This window comes from Hydra vulgaris, chromosome 12 (genome assembly GCF_038396675.1).
Source record: "Hydra vulgaris chromosome 12, alternate assembly HydraT2T_AEP".
Taxonomy (NCBI): domain Eukaryota; kingdom Metazoa; phylum Cnidaria; class Hydrozoa; order Anthoathecata; family Hydridae; genus Hydra; species Hydra vulgaris.
Genome location: NC_088931.1, coordinates 71,074,472 through 71,101,022, shown reverse-complemented (window position 1 = coordinate 71,101,022; position 26,551 = coordinate 71,074,472). Strand labels below are relative to the sequence as shown.

General features: G+C 27.8%; 1 protein-coding gene across 1 annotated transcript; it reads left to right on the top strand.

Annotated features, from left to right (window-relative positions):
• On the top strand, positions 1-26,457 carry LOC100203830 (dynein regulatory complex subunit 3). Its single transcript, XM_065814292.1, has 10 exons — positions 1-252; positions 341-457; positions 4,027-4,193; positions 4,388-4,654; positions 4,813-5,094; positions 6,123-6,254; positions 6,334-6,404; positions 17,960-18,083; positions 26,053-26,130; positions 26,209-26,457. Exons 1-10 carry the CDS (start codon positions 99-101, stop codon positions 26,371-26,373), a joined length of 1,557 nt encoding a protein of 518 aa, XP_065670364.1. The 5' UTR covers positions 1-98; the 3' UTR covers positions 26,374-26,457.
• The last annotated feature ends 94 nt before the right edge of the window (positions 26,458-26,551 follow it).

Below are 26,551 nucleotides of genomic sequence, written 5' to 3'. Positions count from 1 at the left end.
GCTTTAGACTAATTTTTTTTTTCTTTTTTGAATATTTAAACAATATTGAACTATTACAATAAATAATTGAAAGTGTTAATGTCGTTGTCATTGGAATAATGTCTGAGCTTGATAATGAGCCAGTTATTATAAGTGAAAAATTGCTTACTCAATGTGTGAGAGAACAAGGCCCAAAAGGGGAAGCAGGAGAAATTGCAAAAAAAGAAGAAATTGACTTTAAAAATGTAAAAGAGTTGGCTCTTGATTATAAAAGTAAACTTAATTTCTCTGCAAATTATATGTATATGTTCCCATTTTATATCTGTTTACTTTTTCGGTTGCTTTAATTCTTGTGTTTTAGATATATTAAAGATCGAAAACTTGTGGCAATTTACTCAGTTGACTAAATTGCAACTTGATAACAACATAATAGAGAAAATTGAAGGGCTTTCATCACTTGTTCATTTAGAGTGGTTAGGTATATTTTTTTATTAGCAACTAAAATGATTCCAAGCAAGTTTTAGTATAATGGAGTAAAAAACTAAATATATATTTTTGGGTTTTGAAACATCTTTTTTTTTATTAAACTTTTATTTATCAAAGTATTGACATACTTTTCATTTTACTAATTTTCTCAAAATTATCCAGTAATTAAAGTATATTTGATAACCATAAAAATGTTGAAAAATTAGTGTCTAGGTTTTTTAAACAAGAGTGTTATCATCATTATCAAATTTTATTCATAAATGCAATTTAAATAATTTAAGTAATTGTAATCTTTCAATCCTATAATATCAGAAGTGTTTTTCTGTCTTCTATGACATTGGTTTTGCCACCTGTAGCTAGTTTATAATGATCAATAACTATTTAAGATTAGTTCAAAGCTTTTTTTTTTAAAAATAAGTGTTTTTTTTTTTACAATAGCTTATAAAAGAAATAGTGTATTGTCTGCATACTTAGTATTTTAAGTATATTATAAACTTTTATTAAATTTTCACAAAGATTATTGATTGTTTTTTCATTATGTTAATGACTACATGCTTGTATGACTTACTGTATTGAAGGCTTAAGAAGGGTAACAAAAACATTCCAGCGATAATAAAATATACTTTTTATTTTGAACTTCTATTAAGTTTTTAATGATTAAGTATTGGCATTTTTTAAAATTGTAATTAAATGATTTATGTATATAAATTATATTTATTTTCTTTTTTTGTTGAGCAATGTACTCATTCCACCACACCAAGATGTTACACAATCTTTTTGTTAAAAACTATTGCTAAACTAATGCAAGGTTCTATCCATGTTTCCAAATTGTCCCTAGTCTACATTAATAAAGATCTTACTGAAGCTCTTATTTTTATAATGGCTTTGTATACTAATAATAAAACTATACAATCAGGTCTTGACATGTCATAACTTTTTGATCACTAAAAACAGCCCAAATACAAAATAATAAATGACAATATGGGGCTCTGAGTGGAACCTTGTAGTTTACCAGAGGTTACTAGAAACAAAGAAAAGTGTTGTCATCAAGAATGACTTTAATATTATCGAAAAAGAAAAATTTATTCAAGACCCAAACCAATATTTGGGCTGATTTAATTAATGATGCACTTTCTTTTTTATAAAAGGTGCAAAAATACATTGTAAATATAGTTGGACCAGCTTTAGCAGTTAAGTTTAAGTCTTTGTCACACTGTTTTAAAGTTGTACCTTTCTTTTATAAATACTGCTATGGTGGTTGCTCAAGCGAGCTATTATCTATTGTTCCTCTTAAAAAACACAACTTTTTATGACTTGTCATTCAGCAAAGTTATATTTTTGAACAGCAAAGTTATATTTTTGCAAAGTTATATTTTTGAACTCTTAATGTTTCCATATGCTTAAAATTTTTTATTCAACTAGTTTTTTTTTAATATTTTCTTGTGACAACTTGGCTTCAGGTTTTTTAGATGTTTTGAGAACAATTCAAAAAAAGTTTAACTTGATTGATGGAAAACAATTACAAAAAAAACTAAACTTAAAAAAGAGAATTCTTAACAAAAAAAAAAAATCTTAACTTAAACCAAATAAACTACATTTAAAAATAATAATTTATAGACTAATTAAAACATTGAGTTACTGTAGAAATATTAAAATGATCTTTTCTTTAAAATGTCTTTAAAATGTTAAAAACAATTCCGCAATGTGCAAGACCTCTGAATCAGCAGTCTATAATAAACTGATCATTATAGATGCTGATCCAAACTGCATACTAAGTATATATTTAATAACTTTATATTTTATAGGTTTATTATACTATAATATATATTATAAATTAATGTGTAAATGGCATTATACCTTTTAAGTGAGTTTTAATTTTATTTTGTATTTTGCAAACTAAAAGAAAGTTTTTATTGCATCAAATTAAAATATAATAATCGGCCACAATTTTTTTTTTTGTCGTGCTCATAATTATTTTCGTTGCAGTTCACAATTATTTTTTAATAAAAATACTTTAGCCCATAATAAGAAACAAAAACAATATAACAGTCAAAACCGAAAAACAAACAAAAAGCAAAAGCTGAATAAAATATTTCTACAATAAAAAGATTGATGAATACCAACGAATCAAGTTGATCTATCACAAATGCAACAGGTCATTCAATTAGGGCAATTTAAAACTGGATACGAAACCTTGAACAAAAATAATTTATAAAGAAGAAGCAGAACTGCTTAACAATACTGCTGATGATGTTTAGTGAGTGAGCTTTATAATTTTTCAAAAGCTCACTCACTAAACATTAGCATGAGTCACTTTATATAAATGTATGTTTGTGTTTTATTGAACCTCTGGTACTGTTTTCATCTACTCCTAGTTTGCTATGTATATATATATATCTTTGTGTTCAGTCGCCTGTAAGTTCGCCTGTAAGTATGTTTATTTGAAGTTTTATTAAATTAAATGATTATTAATAAAGTTTTTTTAAAAACGCAATTGTCAATGAAAATATTGTTTTATAAAATCAATCATACAAGTTGTTTTAATAGACTTAATTTTTACGTAAAAAATCCATACTTTTTAAATAATAAAAAATTTATCTGTATTTATATAATTTGCTAAACTTTATATAATTTTTTGATAAAACTTTCTCAACTTTATATAATTTAAAAAAAATATTTTAGATTTTTTTAATAAACAATAAGTAAATTGTCGCTTTGAAGTAAATCGTTGCTTAAAAGTGTTGTGCTAATGTAGAGACATTTAATGACAAAAGAATAATGTTACAAAGTTAGTTCTTTAAGCGTTTTGAAACTTGAAATTTTTGGAACATACATAGAAACATACATAAATTTAAATGTTCTCATAACATTTAATAGCTGTGGTCAGGATTAAAGTGCAATCACACCCGCTTCTAACAAACCTGCATAAAATCTCTATTTTACAATTTTTACTCCATACCTCTATTCTATATTTAGTGACTGGTTTTGCTATGACCTTTCTAAAGTAATTTTTTCATCTATCTTTGCTAGGTTAAGTTTCTATTGTTTGCACTTTATAGCGTTTATTCTTATTTTAATTGTTTTTCTGACAACACTATTGTTTTTAGTTTGATGAAACCACAGGTGTGGAGTTGTAAAAACTCCGACTCCAATCATTGAAATTTTCAGAGTACAACTCCGACTCCAAGGAAAATTTTTTTCAAAATTCTTTGAATTCTTTAAAAAAATTATGCAATAATTAAAAACTTTTTTTTGCCAAATATATGAAAAATTCTTTGAAGGCTAAATATTTTGTACATGCACATGCAATACCAAGAAGTTTTACTATTGGTGTCGGAGTCGTGATTTTGTTTAGCAACTCTGACTCTGCTAAAAATGTTGCAACTCCAACTCCACACCCCTGGATGAAACTACTAGTTATAACTGTTTCTTCTGCCAGATTTGTTTCGCTTTTATGATTAGTTATTTATAAAAACTGGAAAATTATTTTGAAATTTTTTTTTTTTTTTATCATTTTATTTAATATAAGGATGCTAATTTAAATAAAATGTTGCATTTTAGATTTATCATTCAACAACATTGAATATATAGAAGGACTTGATAACCTAACACAGCTGAAAGATTTAACATTATTTAATAATAGAATAAGTGTGATCAACAACATGGACACACTTGTAAAGTTAAATGTTCTTTCATTAGGAAATAATACCATTCACAATCTTGAAAATGTATGAATCCATTTAAAATAAAACGGTTTTCTATAAAGTTATTTTTTAAACAAATAAAAATACTAATCCACAAATTGATTTATTATTTTTTCAACATATTGATTAGTTATATTATATATTATTTTGAATTTTTTTTTTTATTGTATCATATTTTATGCTATATTTGATATTATCTTGATATTCTCTATTTATAGTTAATTTATTTGCGAAGGTTCAAATTTCTAAATGCTTTGAGCTTGGAAGGAAATCCTATATCTAAGGATAAAGATTATCATGCTTACACCGTTGCTCATCTACCTTCATTGGTTTATTTGGACTATAGATTAGTGGATTCAGTTAAAAAAAAAACAGCAGTGGAAAAATATCGAGATGTAATAGATGAGTTAATACGAAATGATGAAATTTTAGAACAAAATTTAAAGCAAGACATTGAAAATCAAGCTAGATTAACAATTAATCGTGTATTCATTTATTTTTAAAGATTTTGTTTCTATATCATAGATTGCATATCTTGAACTATTTTTTGTAAAACATCTTTTTTGTTGCTAATTTTTACTGTGTTTATAACTTTTATCTTTTTTTTTTTTGAAAATTATCTAAATATAAGCAAAATTATTAGGAAGCATTTGTTGATGGTGTAGAATGCTTTTTTGATGAAATGTTATTGGAAGATACTGAAGTGGCACATCTGTCTCAGATCTCTGGCGTAAATAGTTTGCTTCAGTCTTACAAGGAAAATTTTACAAAAGTTTGTGACAAACTTTTCAAATATGGGATAGAAGAAAGGCTAAAAAGAAACTCTGAGACAGAATTATTTTTTCTATGCCTAAAAGAGACAGTAGAGCAAAATCGAAATGAAAGTGTGAATCACATTGAAAAGTTTAAGCATGATAAAGAACAGGTTTGGCTTTATGATAAAACAATAGTAAAAACATAAATCTTTTATAGCAGATTGTAATTATACATTAAACAGTTATTTAGTCCCCGTCTGAAAATACAACTTCAGTCCTCTGTAGTTGTATTTTCAGTACCCCCTAAAACAATTATTTTATTGAAAGTATTTTTACTCAATGAGTTTCATATATAATGTGTATTGTCTTTTAAGTTAAATTCATAATAAATATGAGATTGACACTCTTTTTTATTGTCAGTAGTGTTGTCATGTTTGGGTTGGTTCTTTAAAAATGCATTATAAATGTAGTCGAAATTGCTTTAGCTTGAAACTCTGACATATTGCTGTATAGTCACAGCACTCTAACATAATTTTTTCTCTTTTCTATAAATCCATATTTCACAGTTGTTCCACTGTCACATTTTTAAAATTTTTTTCGAAAAAAATTGTTTGAAAAGACAACAGTTAGTTTGAATATAAACCAATAAATGAATTTCAATGTTTACTGTTTGTCTACTATCAGAAAAAGTGTCTGTTGTCTTTTTTTTGTTTTTGTATGTTTTGAAGTTTTGTTGTTGTTATAAAAAATTCTTAGGTTTTAACACATTTACTTTCTTTTTACATCTGCTAAGTGTAAATTTTTTGTATTGTTTATTTTTAAAGGTATTCTTATAAATTGATATATTTTCAATAAATTATTTTAATAAATATTTTTAATAAAAGATAGAGTGTTCTTGATACAGTTCCACCTGCTTTCCTCTTTTACTTTAACACAGCATAAATAGTGATCTTTTGTGCAATTTCAAGAATGCGATTTCAATTTACAATACAAAAAATGTTGTTTAATTTAAATAATTCTAATTATCAGACAAATATTACTATATATATTTATACTATTTTTATAATGTAATATGTGTATATGTATATATATATATTTATATATATTTATATGTGTATATATATATATATATATATATATATATATATATATATATATATATATATATATATACATAGTGTTTTTTTTTCTGTTTCAGGTTTTTACAGAGTTGCTTAATGTCACAGAACAAGACAAGGTTGAGATGCATCTAACTGAACTTTCTGAATCTGTTACCCAGCTTTGGAATGTGTTAATGAACTTAGAGATACAGCTAGTTGATCAATTAGAGGTTTTTATTAATCTGAAACTTAATACTTTTTATTGATTTATACTTTTTTGAATATTTTTGTTGTATTCAATATACTTAGGAGACAATTAAAGATTTTGAAAGAAACATGTTGGATATGGCTGGTTCATTCATTGAAAATGTGCAACAAATGTACTTTTAAATTATTGTTACTACTGAAAATATATTTTTCTTAAAATTTTTTTTAAATATTACCTAAATAATTACCATGTTTTGTTTAGAAAATTAGCTATTATGTTTTGTCAGGAAATTAACTAGGATGCTATGATAACAAATTAACTTTATGTTTTGTTCAGAGTTTCAGTTGACTCTTTAATTTCTAATTTTTGGAAGAAACAATTTTTAACTGAAATGTTTTGTGATTTAAGAGCATACTTTGATTTCATTAGATCAAGGAATTGATTTTGATGCTGTATAACATCATTCAGAAATGCAAGTTGTAAATCATTTGTATATAATTTCTATGCTTTTGAGATCTTTTATATCTTTTTTTTCTCTTCTTTCAACATCTTCAAACATTATCTAAATCTATCTATATATACACCATATATAGTATCACTTACGGGGACAGATTTTACAAAAAAACAAACACTTACGGGGACATTGGCATTATTGGGGACATTTTAGTGTATCCATTAATTTTTTGTCCCCATAAGCATTGTTTCTCTGTAAAAAAAATGTCCCAGTAGACAACTTTTATAAAGAACAGAAAAGTATATACATCGACTATCAAATAGTCTGACTCACAATGTGCTGCTACATCGACTGAGGGTTATTCTTCGTTTTCTTCTAAAAAGTAAGTAAAAAGAGTAAAAAAGCTGTGTCAATTTAGATTAGCCGTGTCTAAAAAAGTGAGCAAGTGCTCACATAAATATGCTATAGTAGATAATAGTATATATATATTTGTCTATATATATATATTTTTTTATATATATATATATATATATATATATATATATATATATATATATATATATATATATATATATGTGTGTTTGTAAGTATGTATGTATGCATGTGTGTGTATATATATATATATATATATATATATATATATATATATATATATATATATATATTTATATATATATATATGTATATATATATGTATATATGTATGTATGTATGTATATATACATACAGTTCAGCCCTCGAATAAGGAAAAATACAATCAATAATTTTTTGTAGACCTTAAACTATCTTTTTTATCAATATAATAAGAAATATCCAATTGATTGGCTCAATCCACAAAATCTTAAACATAAACTAAGTTCTCCAATAAATGCATTTATCATTTATAAACTAAAGAATGACAGTCTTAAATACTTAAAAATAAATGTTCATAAATCAACTATCTTATAGCCTACTGCCATGAAGAAGTGCTCTACATCAACTGAAGGTTTAGACTGGGGCAGCAATCTTTTCCTTTATTAGTCTTTGTTTTTTTTCTTTTTCTAAAATCTAAATTTACATTAAGCTATTTCAAGTCAATTTTTCTAACCAAATTTCAAGTTTTCCTCTACATTGTTTCAAGAAAAAATCCTAATTTTGTAATCCTAATTAGAGATTTAAAATAAATCATTTTTGCAGTTTCAAGATAGGTCATGAGACCCCATTATTGTATCTCTGGAGTGTTATCTCTGGGTTTTTTTAAATTTTTTTTTTGTCAACTATCACCTTAGTTGTTGTAATGATTGGTACGCAAGTAATTATCTCTTTGGTACACAAGTAATTATCTTTGGTCATTATTAATTATTGGTATAATTCTCTCTGGATATTATGCATGATTGGTACAAAAATAGTGCCTTTAAAAAGTTGTTTCTTCTTGAAAGAATTTTTGTGTGAAAACACAAATAATAAGAAACATTAAGAATATTACAAATGCTAAGGAATGAAAAAAAAAATTGTTTTTTAATATGAAGGATTATTGGAAATACCAGGTTTAAAATTAGAAAAGAATTCTCATTATAGAAATGGTCATAATACTTTTTTTTTTAAATCTTTTTATAATTAATGATTGCTTGTTTAAGTAAATATCATAATCAATCAAAGAAATATTAAAAATGTTTTGAAATTTATTTTAAAATAATTTATTGAAATTTCATTATTAAAATCGTGTGAAATATTAGTTTGCAAAAAACAAGATAAAAATTTTAAAGATTGTCAAAAAGTGGAATATTTATCAACATCAAAATGTTTTGTATAACAATGAAAAATTTTTAAAGTTAGAGTACAGCTACTGAAACATTGTGGTTTAGCAGGCTAAAAAATTTTATGAAAAAGGCAATTGCTCACGACTTCATTGCCATGTCTTGTTTGTTTTTGTTTTTATTGCAAAATTTAGCAGAAGAACTCAATAGCATTTAACATATACACTATAGTAAGTAGAAAAATAATTTAAAGGATTATCAAACGATAACCCAGGCCCGGATTTTATTTTTACGTAGCTCAAAGAAACCCATCATTGATTGAATTTTTTGCAAAAAAACTTAGTGCATATAGATATCTATCTATAAACTCTAGTGCATATAGATATATGCACTGCAAATGTATATCTATATGCACTAGAGTATATATATATATATATATATATATATATATATATATATATATATATATATATATATATATATATATATATATATATATATATATATGTATATATGTATATATATATATATATATATACATATATACATTTATTTATATATATATATTTATATATTTTTTATATATATATATATATTTTATATATATATATATTTATATATATACAAAAGAGTTGTACTTGGAGTGTATCATCATAGATGAACATAATAAGCAGTGTACCACAAGGATCTGTGTTTATTCCAATTTTATTTTTAATATACATCAATGATCTTTGAAGTCAACTTACAATCCAATTGTTGTTGTATGTAAATGGTTGTAAAGTAATAGCTGAAATTAATAATGAAACGGATGTATATGCTTTACAAAATGACATTCCTATATTAGAAAAATGGGTAATAAACTGGAATATGCAATTCAATTTTGAAAAATGCAAGATTATGCATATTGGTGACAAAAATAAAAATTATAAATATTTCATGACTAACAATAATATTAAGCAAGAACTTATTACTACTAAATTGGAAAAAGATTTAGCCGTATTAATTTCAAATGATTTAAAATAGGAACCACAAATAAAAGTTGCATCATCTATTGCAAACTATAAATTTGGTATAATATGCAAATCATTCAAGTATAAAGATAGGGAACTAATAAAATTACTGTTTTGTAGTTATATACGCTCGCATTTAGAATGTGCAATACAGGTTTGTAGTCCTTATCTTGAAAAAGATATAAATATATTAGAAAATATTTAAAAACGAGTAACAAAATCTGTACTTGAGCTACATCAATGAAAGACTAGAAAAAATGAAATTGTCTTTTTTAAATTAATGAAGAATATGAGATCTCATAAAAATGTGCAAATGTTATTATGATATAGTGAAAATAACTCAGAAAATACTCCTTCAACATTCTTGTTCTTTAAATTTTTCAGGTTCATCTTCAAATATTCGAGGGAACAAACATTATTAATTCACAGATAAGAAATATTTAAATCGAACTCGTGAGGGTGTCTTTACAAATCAAAAAGTCAAAATCTGGAACAAATTACCAATTGAAACAGTGGAAGCTAAAAATCGCAATTTATTTAAGGCTAAACTAGACTTAACTGAGTATATTTAACTTTTTTGTTTTGTCTGTAAAAGATTAAACATGGTGTTAAATCTCAACAGTATTGTATATTAGTAAGATAGTCAATATATGTACTGAAGCCCCTGGCAGCAGGCTATTTTAGTATGACATAACCATGCTTAAATGAACATGCATTTATAGTTGTGTGTATATATATAGGTATAAAATATATATATGTGTGTGTGTTTGAAAACATACATACATGCATATATATATATATATATATATATATATATATATATATATATATACATATATATATATATATACATATATATATATATATATATATGCATATATATATATATATATATATATATATATATATATATATATATATATATGCATGTATGTATATATATGTATATATGTATGTGTGTATACATTTATACACTCACACTTGTAATGCAATAGTGGTGTAGTGGTAACGTGCTCACTTCCCAAGCAATTCCTGCAATATTCCTGCTAGTACTGCACTTATCTTGTTTCTTCATTCAGCAGCCTTGTTTCTCAAGCTTTGTGGTTTGTATTTTTAGAGTTGAGAGAGGGTTGTAATCACAACTAAAAAAAATAAAAAACCAGGTGAAAAAAGTGGAAGTGAAGAAAACTGTCTGAAATAAACTGTAATATTTCACACATAAGTAGAATTTCACACATTTGTGGAATTTGTTGACACTATTATAAAAACTAATTCATAGTGTATGTGTATATATTATATATACACACTTGTATATGAATTAGTAGTAGTAGTATGTTTTATACATGTGTGTGTGTGTATATATATATATATATATATATATATATATATATATATATATATATATATATATATATATATATATATATATATATATATATATATATATATATATATTAGGGTGGCCATTAAATACCATCACCCTCTAAACTTGTTCTATATAATAAAATAATACTAGAATTAAAAAAATTTAAAAAAAAAATATTTTTAAGGGTAGCTCAAGACCCTTTATAAGTGAAAGTATAAAATTATTGCTTTAGATTTTACTGCTTAGAAAATGATATTTTTAAACTAAAAATTAAAAATATGCATTTTTACAAAGAATTAATATTATAATTTTTTTTTCTCAATATTTTTTACAAAATGATGATTATTTTTAAACTTTTTAGATAATTTCGCTTCTTTTGTGACCCAACATGATATCATGGCCAAAAGTTTGGAATCATCTAATTATTTATATAAGAATTTCATTTTGTGTTATAAAAGAAAGTTCACTTACACAAAACATGTATCAAATGTTTTATACTATTTATTAATAATTACATCAAATACAGTATCATGATTCAGTACTTAGTATACTGTACCTTGGCCTTCAGAACAGCTGCTATTGAATGCCACCTGTGGCAGATGAGCAAAAGCTGCACCATACCATGGTCTTTGGAGCCTGTTTGACCATTGGGGTTACATGTTTTGAATTGTACCTTTGGTTGATGGGTCTCTGAACTACCCTGTTGTAACACGTGTACTGAGTGAAGGTTGAAAATATGACCTTCATCAATTGATCTTCTGTTCAGGTCCTGTACAGCTAACAAAATGTCAAACAATCTTTGATATTCTTTTTCAATAACTTAAAACTTAAATTCAACTGCTTACTCCAGCAGGTATCTGGGCAGTGATATTGACCGAAGACATGTTTGGGTGAGCAACCACAGTTCTTCGGATAAGCCTATCAGTTGTTGTTTATCTCACTGAAGGTCTACCCCATAGTGTTCCCGAGATTTGTAACTTTCCAATTTGGCTGTTCTGGTCAGAGTCTTGGACACTGATGGCTGGGACATATTGAGAATTTGTGCAGTTTTTTGTGAATATGTGCAAAAATGTTCTGCTGGCTCAGAACATGAACCTGAGCCTGTTGTGCAGTTGTTAATTTTTTCGAACACACCATTTCATACACTAATTTGATTTTTTAAAAAATTAAATTCCGTCAACGTATAAATATAACGCGTTATAGTTGGTTTAACACTTCAAAAACAAGGTAGTTGCTACAACAACAGACAGTGGCTCTAATTTTATAAAAGCTTTTAAATGATATCCTTCCGAAAATTCAGAGAATGAGGAGGATAGTGATGACAATGACAAATTTTTACGATGAACATATAAGTTTGTATGAAATCTTGGACAAAAATATCCATGAAGATGAAGAGAGTGAATTATTTGCTCAGTTACCACAGCATTTTCGATGTGCTAGTCATACACTAGACTTAATAGCAAAATGATTTTGAGAAAATGGTACAGAATTCACCCAGTAATTTTAATAAAAGCAATGGGTAAGTGTTCATCTTTATGGAGTAAACAAAGTATGTCAAATAGAGTTGCAGAAAAAATTCACTATACACTAGATGTTTATTTTAAAACACCAAGTAAAACAAGATGGAACTGTACCTATGATAGCTTATTACAAATCAAAAAATTTTTGTCAGATTCTAATGGACATAACAAAATGAGCAATAAAATGGATTTCTGTGAAGTACAAAGATTCACAAATCAAGAAGTTCAATTAATTCAAGAGTACTGTGAAGTAATGGCTCCTCTTGCCCAATCATTAGACTTTTTCAAGGAGAAGAACCAATGTTTATGGGGGTACTTATTACCTACACTTTATGCTTTGGATAAAAAACTAACTTCTTTGCAACAAAAAAGTTTGAACTTTTGTGGTCCACTTGTCAACACAGTAAAATCTTCAGTTCAAACTTGATTTAGTGCTATATGGGAAAAAAAAGAACTGATATTAGCATCATGTTTTTTAACCCGTTTCAAATTATTATGGCTTGATGGTGTCAAACGTTTCACAGCCGAAGCCTATTTAGAATCGTTGTTTGAAAATGTGGATCATAGTTCTAGTTTAGCAACTTGTGAAATTGATACTTCTTCGCGTATAACAATTACGGGTCCATCTAAAGAAGACTTTTTCTGTTTACCAGTGGACAGCAAATGTATTAAAAGTTCTGGTATTGACAAATTAGAATTATATTTAAAATCACAATCGAAAGAGTTATCTTTATTATTATTATACCTAGCAGTTAAGAAGGTTTTTTTAGAACTTAACCCACCTCTTCTATCCAGTGCGCCAGTCAAGCGGCTTTTTTTAACAGGGTTTAATGTGATGACTGAAAAAAGATATAAATTGGGTGACTTGTTATTTGAAAAATTAGTTTTGTTATAACAAAATAAACTTGGTGTTAAAAATTTTCTTTGTTTTCATATTTTTTCCAATAACATTTTATAATGTTTATACTTTCGAACAGAAATTATTATATAACTTAAATGTGTCTAAAGTACAGACAGAAGCAGACTAGGCCAGTGGTGGACCGGCCCGGGGTGCAATCGCATCCTGGGCCACTACCGACTGTCAAAAAATAGGTCCCCTAGGTCAATAGTACAAATTTAAAATATGTACGTCCTTTTTATATATTATAAATCAATACAATTGAAACTTTTTCTATTAACTTCAATAACAATAATGAATTGTCAAAAACATTAATTAATTAAACATTTTGTTTCAATATAAAAAGTTGTATTGCAAATGTAAAGAAACAATTTTTCCTCAGCTGGTGGCCAAAGAAAAATTGGTGGCCCTTGGACCAGTCCGCCTCTGGACTAGGCCGGCAAGAAAGCAGGATATTAAAAATATTTTCTACCTGATATTGCCAACCAACAGGTTCAACTTATTATTATTATTACTCTGATCCCACAGTTTGTAGATTTTTGACCTAACCCCAACGAAAACACCCATAAAAATCCTTTTGAGGGATGATAGTACATACCAATAGGAGTTCATAGCAATAAATCTTAAAATCAGGGATTACTGTCCGTGGGACTTTTTTGCGTTTAAAGTTCTAAATTAGAGTGAAAGTTAGTTTTCTTTATTTTCCGAATTCAATAATTAGTTTTACAAAAAACTTTATAAAACAAAAAATGTTCTACATAAAATTCTAAACAATTCTTATCTTATTCATATTTTCACAAAAACACGTTTTTAACCTTCAAAATTCGAGACAAAAAATCGGCATTTTATCTACCATGATGTCACGCTGAAAAAATATCTTTTACAACCATCGTGTCACACTGAAAAACGATTTTTTGACGATCTCATCTAGTCGCACGGAAAAACAATGCTTTGTTTTGGGAAATGGCACTTGAAAAGCTTGACTAAGCTTTAACTTTAGACTCATTACGACCAAAATGCCTAATGCATCAAAAACACATGATGAATGCAGAAAATCTGTATGTGTTGTGTGCATGAAAAAAAGTGATAGAGAACTGATAGTTGCAGCAAAGGTAAAGATTCTTCAATTCATTGAACCTGATTTAGACTTCAATGATGACAGGGTTCCATTAGGAATTTGTGTCAACTGCAGATTTCAACTTGGAAAATTGGATGGCTCCTTAAAAAAAGTTCCAACACTTTTCAACTTAGCTTTCTACTCAGGATATGGTTCACATTTAGCAAAACACTGGACTCTCCAATAATGATATGCGAAAGCTTGGCTCCTGAAATTTGCTCAGGCAGGACAAAAAATAGCAGACCACTTTACAATTAGCAGCATGAACCTGTCAGAAGACAACCAGACCAGGGAGGTTGTGCACTGCCATAGTCTCATTGACCTCAGTGTCAACTTACAAGTTTCAAGAAACTTGGGAGATTCAGTCATCTTGAAGCTGGGAATAGATGGAGGTGGATCATTTTTGAAGGTCAGTTTCACTCACATTGAACTGGAAAAGAATGAGTTGGAGCCACAAAGTCCTGTTCAAAAAAACATGAAACTAACTTCTCCACTTTCAGCCAAAGCAATAAGTGTCAAGCAGCAAATGCTTGTTGCTCTCTCTCAAGACACACCTGAAACTTATCAGAATGTCAAGCAGATTTTTGGTCTCATCAAAATCCATGAGAAGTCTTTGCTAGACTCCTTGGTTATTTCCTGTGATTTGAGGCTTGCTAATATTCTCTGTGGAATTCAATCACATAGCAAACACCCTTGCTGCTGGTGCGAGGCAGAGAACACAAACCTCATCAGATGTGGCCATCCAAGAACCTTTGGTCAAATTCGGAAACAATTCGCAGAGTTCATGAAATCAGGCGGTGACATTCGCAAGTCGAGAGATTTCAAAAATGTTGTTCATCTGCCCTTGCTTGTTTTACATAATGACATGCTTGTGCTGGAAGCCATCCCACCTATGGAGTTTCATCTACTTCTTGGTGTGGTCAACCATCTCTTCAAAAATCTCTGCGATCTTTGGCCAGATGCAAAGCAATGGCCAACCACACTGCACCTTTCTATTCAACCATTCCATGGGGGCCATTTTAACGGAAATGATTGCCTTAAGCTGCTGAGAAGATTAGATTGCCTGAAGCAAATTGCAGAGCAAAAGCATTTCAAACAGGCCGATGGATTTATTCAAACTTTGTCTCTGTTCAAAAATGTTGTTACATCTTGTTTTGGAACCACTTTGGATCCTGATTTTGAAGCAAAAATTGAAAGCTTTAAACAGAGCTACATTAATCTTCCAGTCTCTATTACTCTCAAAGTACATGCTGTCTTTTATCATGTTCCTCAGTTCATCAAGAAAAAAAATATGGGACTAGGACTTTTCAGCGAACAAGCAACTGAGGCTCTTCACTCAAATTTCAAGCCCTTCTGGGACAGATACAAAAGAAATCCAGAGAATCCTGATTATTCCAAGCATCTCCTCTCTTGTGTCATTGAATACAATAGCAAAAAAATCTAGTCTCAGCAAGTCAATGGTAAGTTATAGCTACAGATTGCAAAGTTGCATCTTAAAAAAAACGTAAATTTGGGGGAAAACCCAGATCAAAAATGATTTCAAAGAATAATCCAAAGCTTTTTTTTCAGTTTCCTCTAGAACTAAAGGAAAGGTAACAAGAAAGAACAAAAATGTCAAAGAATCAAGTGAGAACGAGCCAAACCCAATGAAGTTGAAAAAGAATATTCGAACTTATAGAAAAATGTTTTTTCAAGGAAAACTAATCAAATTTTGGAAAATATGAATAAGATAAGAGTTGTTTAGAATTTTATGTAGAACATTTTTTGTTTTATAAAGTTTTTTGTAAAACTAATTATTGAATTCGGAAAATAAAGAAAACTAACTTTCACTCTAATTTAGAACTTTAAACGCAAAAAAGTCCCATGGACGGTAATCCCTGATTTTAAGATTTATTGCTATGAACTCCTATTGGTATGTACTATCATCCCTCAAAAGGATTTTTATGGGTGTTTTCGTTGGGGTTAGGTCAAAAATCTACAAACTGTGATCCATTGCTTGACATTTGTATCACTCCAGCTTCTGTATCTAAAGTAATTTCCTGCCTAGACTCTTCTACAGCTTGTGGCCCGGACAACATACCTGTTATTGTCTTGCAGAAGTGTTCTCCGGAGCTGTCGTCTATACTCTCAAAACTATTCAACAAGTTGAATAGTTTCGAATAGCTTATCAGAGTCTTGTTTTCCAGCCTGCTGGAAAGCGACATCTGTTATCCCTATCTTCAAAAATTCTGGAGAGCGATCTGATTCGTCTAACTACCGTCCCATTAGTCTTCTTCCTATCATAAGCAAGGTTTTTAAATCTTTAATTAACAAACACTTAATTTCTCATCTTGAATCTAATAACTTACTTTCTGACCATCAATATGGATTTCGATCTTCTCGTTCTACAGCTGATTTGCTAACAGTAATAACTGATAGGTTTTATTGTGCATTAGATAAAGGTGGAGAGGTTAAGGCCATTGCTCTTGACATTTCAATGCTTATTCGTCTGGTTTTTTTCCTCGAACATCAGCTCTTTGGAATTCATTTCCTTCATTTTGCTTTCCTGATTCATATAATTTGTAATCTATTAAGGCGTCCGTCAATCGTTACCTTGCTCTACAATCTTCATCTTTTCTCTTCCAGTAACTTCAAACTTTAATTTGTGATTGCTTACAGCTTTGTTGGAAGCGAAGTTGTTTAATAAATAATAAAAAAAAAATTTCAAAATGATTTAAAAATAAACACATAAGAAACCTTCGCTCTTAGCAATATAATATATTTTACAATCTAAAATATTTAAAAAAAAAAAGGGAACAAAATTGGAACAATTCCTTTTTTTCAGGAATTTGGAAAAAGTTCTTTTTTTTAGATAAGGAATGAGGACCTGGAATGAGTTCTTATTAAACGAAAAGAACAAGGAACAGAATGAGATCCTTTTAAAAAGGAACTTTCCAAACACTGCAAATTACTTATAAAATGAATCAAAATCTTAATTAAAAAATTAATTAAAAAGTTCATTCATTTTCATCAGACATCTGTTATCTTGCAGCAGACATAAACTCGGTCCAAATAAACATCTAACTGACACAGAAAATGAAAATAGTCAGCAGCCAAATATTCAATATCAGCCTACTAATCACGAAGTTATTTACTGTCAGTTATGGCTTGTGATTGGTGTTAATAAGTAATTCATTACTGCCTAGAAATAGTGTATGCAATGTCTATTGACCTCTCAATTTTTTTGAATAGAGAGATACAGACAGCTGTTGTTGACAAATATTGACAGGTGTTGAAAATAGTTGATAAGTAATGGTTAGTGGTCCAATAAATTATATATTTAATAAATAATCACTTTTAATTAGGTTGATTCAGTAATATCAAAATCATTAAAATTTATGAGTGATTCCAAACTTTTCGCCACGATTGTATGTATATATATATATATATATATATATATATATATATATATATATATATATATATATATATAAATTTATTTGCATAAATACATTAGACTAAATTTATGAACTTTATTTTAATAGTTCTTTTGTACAGCAATCAAAATGAAAAATAAAAAAATATTGTAGTAGTTCATTTTTACTGGCTGAAATTAAAATCAGTGGTCAATTTTTTTTATTTTTTAGAGTTAATCAACTTAGAGAACTGGAAAATAAAAATCATGAAGTTTTATCTGAAATTGCTATTAACACTCTAGAGAAATTTATGAAAAATGAGCTTGATGAGGAAATTTCAGATGACATCAAATTTGTAAGATTGTTCTATTGTCCGAATTTTAGCTATTTTTTACATCTATTGTTGAGATCCAGTATTATTTCAACCCATAGTTAAAATAATACTGGTCCACCATTTTAGTGATAATAGGAATTCACAACAAAGCATTTTTGATATATAGTATCTTGATAATGGTTTAGTGGGTATTTCTAAATTTTGGAACCCTAATAGGTTTTTTTTGTTGAGAAAATAGCACCCTCAGTACTTGCTGTTCTCAAGAAAATGTCTTGTTTATCCAATTTTATTCAAAAATATTGACTTGTAAATTATGAAATGGAGATTCCCTGGGAATTGTTTATAATTACTTTATCTTTGGTCTATTAAAAAAAGCTTAATGCATTGCTTCTCTAATACTTAATCAAAGCGTTCAAAATTTTCCAGAATTTTGAAAACTTAAATTTTGTAACAAAAGAGATTGAAATGGTTTTTAAAACGCATTTTTTTTTGAATAAATTTTCTTTATAATATTATTTAATGACTAAGTTAAGACATATATAGTAATAGGTAAGAAAAGGGGCAAAAGGAGACCCTTTTTTCAAATTTAGGGTGATGCTAAATTTAGGGTGATGCTATAATATATATAATTCAATTTTAGAGTGATGCTATATATATATAATTTTAGGGTGATGCTATAATATATATGCAATTCAAATTTAGGGTGATGCTTTAGTAACTTTTTCAAAAATGTGTGAAATCTTTTCTAAATTGTGAACAATTGTATTCTAAACGCAATTTAGTAAAAAATAATTAAATTGTTTAAAATTTTGTTTGGTCAAAAAAATGTTTTATAGAAACAAGACTAAAATTCTATATTTCCTTTTCTAAATCATAAACAACTGTATTTTAAAAAAATTCTTTTTTTTTAAGGAGATTATTTAATATATAAACTATAAATAAAAAAGCTTATAAAGTTAAACTATTCTAGATAAGATATTATAATGAACATTTCAGTAAAAAGTTTTTCAAGAGCATCCTCAGACCTAGACTAGTAACATCGAATGTTACTAGCCTAGGTCTAATGCTCTGAGTTTTTTTTCAGCTACCTCATTTGTTCTATGCACATTTTTAAATGAAATTTTTACCCCAAGGATATGTCTGTTATAGCTTTTAGGGCTTTAATGCAACTTCTTTCAGATTAGTCTAGTTAGGATTCCTTTCATTTTAAACTATGCATGTCTCCAGGAACAGCTTATAAACTTAGACATTTCTTTCAAAAAGGTCTTTCTTTAGAGATAAGAAAGTAGCCTAGTAAGACTTAAATTGCTCTGCTGTTCTACCTTGCTGGGTTAGAGTTACATGGTAGTTTTGTTTGCAGCTCCAGTTTGTTTAAAATATTGGTATCCAAGTAGTGCCTGAAGGCACTGTGTAACATGGAAAAAGAAACAAAATGCATATACAATGCATATATATCATTGATATTGAAATTTTTTTTTAAGGAAACAAACTTAGCCAATAGTTTATAATCATCTCTCTAAGTTTCTTTAGCAGGAGGAGGATGATACGTTTTATGTAAAACATTTATGCTTTTTTTAATTTGGGATACTTTTCTTTTAGTTTACTAACAAAATTAAAATCAGTTAAAGCAGACAATTTTGTAAGTGTTGGCAAATGGAAAATTGATATTTAAAAAAAAAAAAAGGGTTTAAAATGTGTGCATTGAACCTATAATACAGAACAGGTCTGTTAATTCAAGTTCAATCCCTGTCACATCCCTGATAGTACTGCGCTCAACTTGTTTTTCTGCGCAGCGGCCTTTATCAAGTTTCGCGTTTCAGAGTTCTAGAGTTTAAAGAGGGTTGTATAACCACAACTAAAAGTAGCCTCCTCGACTGCAGTAGCCTTCATGGCCTTGAGGAGGTGAATTGAAAAAAAAAATAGGTCAGACCTTAATATTGTTCTACCAGAATCATCATAATATTCTCCTGAAATATAATTATTTATTTGAAAATATAATTTGTATAAATTTTGTTAATATAAATTTTACTAAATTTGTTTTTGTTTTATTTTCAAATCATCTCCTCAAGGACATGAAGGCCACTATAGTCGAGGAGGCTACCTTAGTTGTAAGGGTTGTTTTATGGGCAATATCATATTCTTACAATATTTCTTTTATCATAGCTGCTATATATTTTTGAAGCTTCCTCTAGTATGCGGTCTTTTGAAACCAATGTACCAAATTATTGGTCCCTATGATTGAAAGAGAATGGCCATATGTTCTCTATTTAAATGCCATAACCATATGGCGCCACTGCTTTCCCATCAAAATGTAAAATCAAGAATGATTGAATAGACAAAGTTGACTTAAGTTTAACTAGAGTTGTGACTTACAGCTATAAAACAACAGTTGTGACTTTATTAGCTCTTAAAATAGTAGATTGTGGAGTATTGGTGTATATAATTGTATGATATAATTGCCATATGTAATCCATTTTTTTTATAATTTTTATAGAAATTTTTTTATAATTTTTATAGAAATTTATTATTTTCAATTTTATTTTTTGGAATAATATCAAATATTCCAGTAAGAATATATACAATACCTGTTTTTTTATAACTTATTTTATTCAAATAAAATAAGTTATACAGTGGGTGGCCATTGAAATAGGGCCATCACGTTTTTTGTTATATTGTCAGCATTAATTCACCTTTCAAGCGTAAAATTCACAATTTTTCATAATTATTTACGACATTATTACAAATTATTGTGTAGGCAACACTATTTTGTTGCTAGCAACACTGTATTTGCATGTTTTGACAAGTAAAACCGTGAAATTGTGTTAAGTTACCATTTGTAGAGTGCCCAAGCTTGTTGTGTGTGTTAAGGATCTTTCTTCAAACATTTTTAACCGACTATTTTTCAAAATTTTAATTTTTTTAAGTGTTTTATTAAGTGAAAGACTTTTTTGAAAGTAGTTTTTCCAAAAATACGCATTATTTCAACTTTTTTAATTTTCTTTTACATATTTTTTAGTGTGTTTATTTGTCTTTTAAATTTTTTAAAGTTTCTGACAATGGATAAAAAAAAAGATGTGAATGTTTGTAAAAAAAGTGAAATAATGTCACTTTTAAGCAACACTAACTATTCTCAACGAAAAATTTCAAGAAGAATTGACGTTTCTAGGCAGACAGTGCAAAGAATAGCATCAAAAATAAAAAATGGCGAAAAACCGATATCCACACTTCGTAAAAACTGTAAAAGAAAATGCCTTACAACACCAAGGTCTGAGAGAATTATCAGGAATATTTGCTTGGAGAATAGAAAGAAACCCAGAAAAATAATCACAACATTGATTAAAGATGCTGGAATTTATATTAGTGATCGCACAGTCAGGAGATGCTTAGATGAGTTAGCCTTTAAGTGTTACCGTTCTGCGACAAAACTTAATTTTGATTAATTAATGCCTGCCATGAAGGATAAAGACTGAAATGGGCTATAAAACACCGCAATATGACAACAGATGATTGGAGAAAGATATTTATTTCTTAAACATGTCATTTTCTGCTTTATTTCTCGATTTTCTTTAGATTAATGAAAGGCTAACATTTTTTGAAACATTTGTTTTCAGGTGTGCTTTTCTGATGAATCCACGTTATAGATCTTGGACGTGAAAAATTTAATCCAGACTGCATTATCGAGACAGTAAAACATTCATTGTCAATTATGGTGTGGTCCATTATATGTGGTAAGGGTACGGGAAGGCTTTACATAGTCCAAGGAACAATGAGGCAGGACCAATACAAAGAAGTTTTGGAGCAAAAGCTCATTCCTCAAGTCTCGGAATGGTTTCCAGATGGTGAATTTATATTTATGCAAGATTCTGCCCCATGCCATACGGCAAAATCCATTAAAAAGTTTCTTGGAGAGAAAAAAATTCCACTGCCGGATTGGCCAGGATATTCCCTGGATCTTAATCCTATAGAAAACCTGTGGGAGCTATTAAAACGGAAGGTTTCTTCAAAAGAACTGGTGACAAATAAAACCCAGCTTATTGAAAAACTAATTGAATGTTGGCATCGAAACCCTCACATAAAAGAATTGGCACAGAAACACATTGACAGCATGCCATGGAGAGTAGAAGCTGATATAGCAAAGGGTGGATTTACAAAATATTGATAACATTACAATTTTTATATATAAAAAAAAAAATTGTTTGTTTTTATATTTATATTTGATAATAAACAACTGTTCTTTAAATTTTTAATTATTTTTTACCGTAAACCTTTATTTTTTTGTTACATTATGGATAAAATTTCACAAAAATGTGTAGAAAACTCAATGGCCCTATTTCAATGGCCACCCACTGTAAAATGGAATAAAATAATGATAGATCCTTGTGTCATGAATTTCCATCTAAATATCTTTTTAATTGTGCTAGAGAATTCTTCATTTGAAAATATCTTAAAACAGATTCGTTTTATTTTGGCTTTGCAAAAGGATTACATTAAATTAACATCCAAAATAAGTCCATTAGTTACTTGTTTTAGGCATACTCTTTTAACAGTTTCTCCAATACCATCACAGAGGGATTTACCAGGGAGTTGGTTTAAAAAAGCATTAGTTCAGCATTTAAATATTTTTAAATGCTGAACTAATTTTAAACTAAATTTTAAATTTAAAACAAAGTTTTTAAATTTTTAAACTGTGCTGTACGGCATCAGAAAAATACTTTACACATGACACATCAGCTAAGTTTTCTTTAATATATCTAATTATATCTCCTTAAATCTTGTAAACAAACCCTGTATCATGATCAACATCTTCTGAAAGGTAACAAAGATTTTGGTTTGAGAAATTTAATTTTAAAATTAAAATAAATTGTATTTTATTTTTCGAATTGAATTTAAAAAGTGAACATTGACTTTTACTCCAGCGGTAACTTTGAACCTCATCCTGAACAACAAATTGATAATTTTTAGCAAAATGTCCTGAATTTAAGCATTATTTTTTTTTTTTTTTTTTTTTTTTTACAGTTTTTCAAGTATCTACTTTGTTTTTTTCAAGTATATGAATGTGTGATAAGGTTTTTAATGTATAAAATAATTACATAAAATCTTCATAAATTATTTTTCATCTTGTTGTATCAATGAGATATTTTGTATTTTGGTGATGTAGGTATCCACATATATACAACTTGCAGTTGTATATATGTGCATATAGTATTGAACTTGAATTCTTTTTATGTGATGATTCAATATTTTGATATAATAATTCCAGCCCTTGGAATTAGAATTGGTATTCAGCAATGCAGACCAAACTGCTGAAAGTGTTTAATGTCGGCAAAAAATCGTCAATCTTATTTCTATATTTTGTGTTAAACCTTTGCGTCAAACTTTTTTTGCCAACCTAATACCAACCTCTAACATTTAAGGTCATGTAATTCAAAGTAATTTTGCATTTATTATTTAATTGATGTGTGTGTATATATATAAATAGTATTGTACACTTAGTTAAGCATTGGAACGTCATACTAAAGATCTTAAGACTATGCTTTCACAAACCAAATTTTCCTAATTTAAATATATAAACTGTAAGATACTGTGATGTCACCCAAACTTTATGCTCTTTTTATTACAAAAAAACTTACTCAAAAAGATTGCCTTTAAATCACTTTCAAGATAGAAAGACAAATCAATTGTAATTAAATTTTGAATAAATGAGTTATATTTAGAATAAATGAGATGCTTTGTAATTTTATTTTAGTTGTAAATCTATTGTAGTTGCAAAGTTTTTTTTTAAAAGTGTTTTGAAAATCTTTAAACAATTGTTTATAATAAAAATTTAAGGTTTTAAATGTATGTAAGTAATATAAGGTAGTAAGTATATAATTTTCTTTTTTATAATCATTTTATAAATACAAAAAAGAAAATATTTATAAAAATATTGAATTATTTTAATATAAAAATTTTGGCATATATTTTTATGATAGGTGCAATGACTGTACATATATCAACTAATTTAAATGGCCAAATCGGCAGCAGAATGTAGATGAAAAAGAGAGTGTACATTCTCCTGCTCATCTAAATCAGTCAATGTATTAATCAATTAAATTAATCTATGAGATCTTAAAGAATTTGAACACTTGTTTTAGTTGGTACAAAAGATTTATGTCATCTCTTCAACCCTATTTATCAAGAATTTGTTCTCCTTTACATACAAACTCTGCTTGAAGTTCTTCAAACTTTTTCAAATAATCAGGCACTAAAGGGTACTCAATTTTCGATGACTTGATACTACCAGCACTTTCTTCATTTATCATCACACAGAAATCTTCAGGATATAATGATGACAATTAAAAAGTTGTGGTTTGTTGATATTCTTCTCCAACATATGCATTAGGGCAATTCTTTTTTTCAGTATTAACACTGGTTGAATCAGCTTTTATCTTCTTTATTGAATTTCGCAAGTTGTATTCATCAAGAACTCTTGCAATTCCTGCAGCAATTGTTTTAATCTGCCATCTTTGGAATGCAATGTGTCTAACTTAACTTTGGTTTTCTACTTTATAAGTACCACGATCTAGTAATCACCTTCCCCAATACACTTGCTTTTACAATATAAAAAAAACTCAATCACTTCAATCTTAAATTTAGTAGTTTTTCTGTTTTGTTTTCTGTAAATTGCTGCATGACTTGGAGTTAAAATACAGATGCCATCATGTGATGATTGCTTGCAGGTTTCAGCAGCTTGTTGAAAATCTTGTGTATGTCACCAAGTTTGTTGCAGTTTTACTGTTGTTATTTTTATATGTTATTTTGGTTGTTGGACAAGTAAACTTGTCTTTTTCATATTCTCAATCTGCATATTTGCTTGCACTAAATACATGCTTTTAATATGTTGGTTTTGATGTTGAGGCTTATTCAGCAATCAACCCTTGCTTTTCACTTGTTGGTGGTAAAGTTATTTGCCTTCAGTTAATAACCACTGATTGTTAGTAATATCAAAACATCATCTGGAGCATAATTTTTCCCCCTCTTTACACATTCATTATAAATCTTCACCACCTTGTCAAGCTTTATTCATATTATTCATATGGAAAATTCAAATTATTTTTCCGTAGTGTTCTAATTTTAGAATTTTTCTTTACTTTCTTCGCTTTTTCTTTTACCTTAAATTATTACTTCATGAAACTGGTATCGTCCAGTAGTTTGAAGCAGGAGTGGCATTCTGCATTTTACTTCTAGTGATGATTCTTCTAAAAACATATATCCTTTTTTTCTGTGTGACTGCTGAGGTCAAACCAGATTTTCAGTCCAGATATCCTTATTCTTTTGCACAGTAGTATCACCTTTCATTTCATCATATACTACTATTTTAGGCAACGCAGAAAATAACTTTACTTGTTTGACAGTAGCACCTAACATAAACAGTTAAACAGGTATTAGATTCTAAAGAAAAGTCTGAAATGTTATAAGTCATAAAAATTTTCAGAAACTGTTACTAAGTAAGTGTAAAAAAGTAATTATGTTAGATATAATTAAAGCGTGTTAGATATGTTTCATATATTAGTTTTAAGGTGATCTTTTAAATATTGAAAAATTAGGACTTTTAGCACTTGTTTCATTATGCAAAAGCTCATTCATTTGTGATATAGTAAATCTTTTTTTAATAAAAAAAAAGTTCTAATATGTTTAAAATAGCACCTTTGGTTTGTTAAAAAAATATATTCTATTTTAAATATGTGTTATTTTAAATCGGTTTATCAATGTTTTACTTGAATAATATGTTATGTTTTCATTTTCCTTTGCATGTGTCTTACTCAACCAAGCAATATTTTATAATATTAAATTTTTAGTAAAGTATTTGATAACGTTTTACTTCAAATAAGTATAAATAATTTCAAGGTGAAAGGTTTTGGCATAGTATTAAGGACCAGTCAAATATTCAAGGGACATAGGCATCCCTTAATAAAAATTTGTATTATAATTTAATGTTACTTTTTTTCAGCTTTTTATTGATAAGGATACGGTTATGAACGCTGTTTCAGCATCTCATGATTCGCATCTTTTTAAAATTGATTGTAAAGTAAGTTTTTTTATTTAAGTTTTGATTAATTTAAAGTTTTTTGTTCTTTGTAATTTATTTTGTTTTTAATTCATCCAGGAAGATGATATTGTTACTCGCATAAATGCAAACATTCGAAACCTTATTGAGGGTCTTCATGCAGACGAAATCAAAAGAAATCGTTTACGTGTGTGTGAGATTAATTATCTTCTTGATCATTTTCGAGATGAAATTGAATCTTTTGATGAAACAAACGAGTTTTAGTTACATGTAATGTAATAATTGGTTTTAACCTTGTAAATTTATTGTTAAATATAAAGCTATAATATATATTTGTAACAAACATGATATATTTGTATTATATAGAAGGTATAAAATGTAAATTTATTTAAAAATTCCTATTTTATAAATATATGTTTATAAATTCATATGTTAAATAATT

Excerpts from the sequence above, each read along its gene's own strand:
- LOC100203830 (XM_065814292.1), top strand. The coding sequence starts at position 99 with ATGTCTGAGCTTGATAATGAGCCAGTTATTATAAGTGAAAAATTGCTT. Across the intron at positions 6,255-6,333 it reads AGCTAGTTGATCAATTAGAG|GAGACAATTAAAGATTTTGA; the intron begins GTTTTTATTAAT and ends CAATATACTTAG. Across the intron at positions 6,405-17,959 it reads ATTGAAAATGTGCAACAAAT|AGTTAATCAACTTAGAGAAC; the intron begins GTACTTTTAAAT and ends TTTATTTTTTAG.